The sequence below is a fragment of the Ceratosolen solmsi genome, unplaced genomic scaffold (genome assembly GCF_000503995.2).
Source record: "Ceratosolen solmsi marchali unplaced genomic scaffold, CerSol_1.0 scaffold61, whole genome shotgun sequence".
Classification (NCBI taxonomy): Eukaryota; Metazoa; Arthropoda; class Insecta; order Hymenoptera; family Agaonidae; genus Ceratosolen; species Ceratosolen solmsi.
Window position 1 is genome coordinate 289,503 of NW_011948435.1, and position 4,114 is coordinate 293,616.

General features: G+C 26.6%; 1 protein-coding gene across 1 annotated transcript in view; it reads left to right on the forward strand.

The window, feature by feature from the left end:
• Rassf (Ras association family member) overlaps positions 1-677 on the forward strand; it is a 4,506-nt gene extending 3,829 nt beyond the window's left edge. Inside the window, exons 7-8 of the mRNA XM_011502916.1 lie at positions 287-506; positions 576-677. Coding sequence (XP_011501218.1) covers positions 287-506; positions 576-636 — 281 coding nt within the window. The 3' untranslated portion in view covers positions 637-677. The remainder of the gene's footprint in view (positions 1-286; positions 507-575) is intronic.
• The last annotated feature ends 3,437 nt before the right edge of the window (positions 678-4,114 follow it).

A 4,114-nucleotide genomic window follows, 5' to 3' on the forward strand; every position in this document is an offset into this window, starting at 1 on the left:
CGTATACATAATTTATATATTTCTTTTCGCGCACGAGTGCGTTGATAAATGTTGAGTTGTCCCGTCGTGTAACTAAAAACTTTTTATCTATCAATAGTTGACTGACTGACTATATAATCGTTAATCGATAATCGACATTATTACTACGTCGATTTTTATACTTTCCCTCTCAATTCTCGCCTATCAAGTCGTTCATTTAGCTGTTGACTTTAGACTTTTGACTTTTGATCGATTTTAAGTTCAGCCGATGCGATGCAAATTTTCGTATTGATTTTTTGGTAAATAGAGCAGCGCAGATTGAGGGAAGACGAGTATCCTTTAGAAGTTCGAGTAGTTCTAGGACCTCATGAGAACATTGCCCGACTATTTCTGGTTGACAAACTTTCAACTCCAGAAATTAGTTCTGACGTTGCTCAGTTTCTCAATTTATCGTTGGCTGAATGTCACAATATTCTGCAGCGTTATCATTTCGAGGAAGAACGGCAAATATCAATATTAAAGGAGAGGTAAGTTATTATTATAATTTGTGAAATAATAATCGATTAGCATTATTTTTACTGTCATGCATTTTGCAGATACAAAGAGATGCGTCGAAGAATAAAGCAGCGGATGGAAGATCTGAAAGTTCGTTTATGAAAAATATAGAGCAGCTAATTATTTTCCTTCTTTTTCTTTTTATTTATTTATTTTTTTTTTTTTTTTTTTTTTTTTTTTGTCGAATGTCAATATTTGTTTCTATTTACTATTTTCTATGAAATATTAGATCTATAACGATCAACACGATTTTGTTTTTGATGTTTTTTTTTTGTCTTTTCTTTTCTTTTTGTTTTTGTTTTTTTTTTTAATCGTTTCTTAAATTAATTCAGTGTCTACAATTGTACGTTTAGCAATCAATTGATTCCGTCAAACTTAAGAATGATTAAGTTTTCAAGGAGTTATATAATATTGCCTTATTCACGCTGAAAGTTTTTAACGTAAATGTATACCCGATGAAATTTTGTAGCATTGTAATGCTTGATTTGTGGTAGCAGGCTACTGCCATTTTATACGTTAAATGCTTGCTCATTTCAGCAAAGACTGATGTCGAGATATTTTATTTTCATTTCTGATCCGTTTGTGATTGACAAAATAATAATCTACGATAATATGACTGAATTAAGAAAAAAAAAAATTGCGCAAGACATTGAGTTGGAATTTCATAATCGGTACTAATTTACCTTTAAAATAGCGGTGCTAAAATACTTTAATTGCATTTATATAAGTGAACATTATGAAATCATTTTAAAGCTAGTTTTAATCAAAATATTATGAATATTATTAATATTAAAAAGTCTTATTGACATTCTAGTATTAGATTTGTATTAACAAAATGTTTCAATGTTACAATCATTATGATAAAGTATGTGTCAAAAATATGTTGTGCTAATAAGTTTTACTTAACATTAAGCAATGATTAAATAAAGTAATGATTAAATTTAAATAAAAGGAACTAGATATCGAGCATAAACAATTCTAATTTATTCGTGAAACACGATTTACGGCGTATCGATTTCGAATTTCGTTTTTGAATTGAATACATGAACAAGTTGTTAGTCAAATCAGCTTTGAAATTTAAGCATTTTAAATGTTCTACATACCATGACGAAAATCATTTATATTGATTTTCATTACTGCAATTTATAAGAATAGTGAATAAAATCATTTTTTCGAGAGATTAAAAAAAATTTATAATGTCTAATTGTACAACTTACAGATATGTAAAAAAAAAAAAATAAATAAATATATATTCGAGATAATAGTATTGTGTAGTAGTAGTGCAAAGTAATTGCATTTGTCATTATCCTTTAATACAAACTCTTATTTTTAATTATTTATATAATTTATATCGTCAAGTGTGTAATATATATATATATATATATATATATATATATATATATATATATATATAATATTAATTAATATAGTAATTTTTTTTTTTGGTAAAATGTGCTTCCAATTAATTATAAAATATTTAAAAAAAAAAAGTTAATAAAAAATAGTATAAAATATTAAATTCAATTAAGTTGTAAAAATTCTTTAAAAAATTTATCATGAATTTATAAGTTTTTTTATGATTTAAACATATAACATTGTCTATTAATATTTTTATATTAAAATTTCTTATATCTTAATATAGAAAAAACAAAAATAAAAGTCCTTTTGTTTTGATAATATAATTTAAGTCAAGTATAAGAATTTATTAAAGTTGAAATTTTTTAATCTTATTTTGATGAATGATTCACTCCACTACTAACAATATATTTATATGGATTTCATTTTTGAATGTTTATTATTTATTATTATTTATATTTTATAAGACGATCGATTATGCATGTACGAAATACCGTGATTAATCATTTTCTTTTACAATAAAATCTATAAATTATCGAGGATCAATTGGAATTTCATTATTTTTATACTAATTAAAATTTTTAACGCATTTCTATTAATTTTTTTTATTTAATTTTTATTAATTTTTTTTACGAATGTTTTATTTTTATTTTACTTACCTTAAACGTAGAATTTTTATATTTACCTCTTGATTGAATAGAATTTAATCTTACCTGATTGATACATTCATTATGCTGTATTAATATTATTAACAAATTAAACAAATCTATGACATTTATTGCTTTACATATTTTAGAAATACTTATAAATTCTATTTTTTTATTTAAATCTTTTTTAAATATTCCAAAATAAAATCGAATGAAAAATATTATAACGCTTTTCGTTAACATAAAGTCTTATGGACTTTTGACAGTTATATCAGTTAATTTTTTGTTTGTTTTCATTTCATTTAATTCATTTTGAGTTTCGACATATGCAAGAATGCCAGCAATTTGTGTAAATACGTTTGATCGAAAAACCTTTAAATTTATTATTCAACTTATTAAATTATTTTATTATACAACATCGTCATTAGACTTTATGAATTAATCGTAATAAATTTTGCCATTGATTTGAGTATTTCGTTGAATTAATGATACGAAGGTAATGCGATAAGAATATCGTGCATTATAATTGGCAATAATGATGATGTTCCCAAGGTATTAAATAATAATATTACGTACATTATAATATTAAGAAGGTTTTTACGCGAGGCGGGATTAAATAATAAGTCGTACACATTACAAATTGGACAGAATGCATGTATTTAATTGTTTATTTATTTATTTTGTAAGGACTAAATAGAGTAAAGTAGATCATTGCAATGTTATGAGGAGTATGAGTAGAAATTATCATACGAGTTGCTAGGAACGAGTACGTATACTCACAACACCGACGAGCTCAGCTGCTCTTTTTATTTAATTAATTTTTTTTTCCTTTATGTTTTATCCACGACACTGATATACGTTAAACGTTACAAGACAAGTAATAAGACAGTTATCGACGCATTTACCGCCAACGAAGTTGTTATAAACTGCAATCTCATTGTTTATTTAATTATTTTTGATTCTTTATTTATAGGCATTGGTTTCGCTGTGTGACTCGTGAGGTCGACAAAAACTGAAGTCAAAGTCGGAAGGTCCTTGCTTCGAGGACTCGATCGGTTTATACATCACGAGGAAATTGAATTATTTTCTATAAGGTGCGGGACGGGGATTTTCTACAGGATTAATGGCACAATCGTATATCGTATATACATGCATACATACATACATATATATACATATGCATATACATGCTTTAGGATTGGAAGAATAGCTTGAAATTTCATTTCGTAAGTCTTACAACTAAGTATAAAGTTGAAAACACTTAGAGGTTGCAGTACCAGCCGACTTATGTCTTCAGATTCGGTCGACGACGACAATGAGACGATACAGATCGAAGCACTTTCGATGGCTTGACAATCGCGCTCGCTCGCTTCATCTATAGCCTCGTGCAATTATACAATGTCGCAAATTTTTCTTATTCTGCCAGCTATCGAAAGTGCCCATAGCTTTGACAAACCAATAAAAAGTAAAAAAGAGAAAAGAAAAAAATACGCAACGGTATATAGTACATTAGGCTCGACGAATACTTCCACAGAGCTATAATATTTTGACAAACGAACGTTATTTTTCGATATACT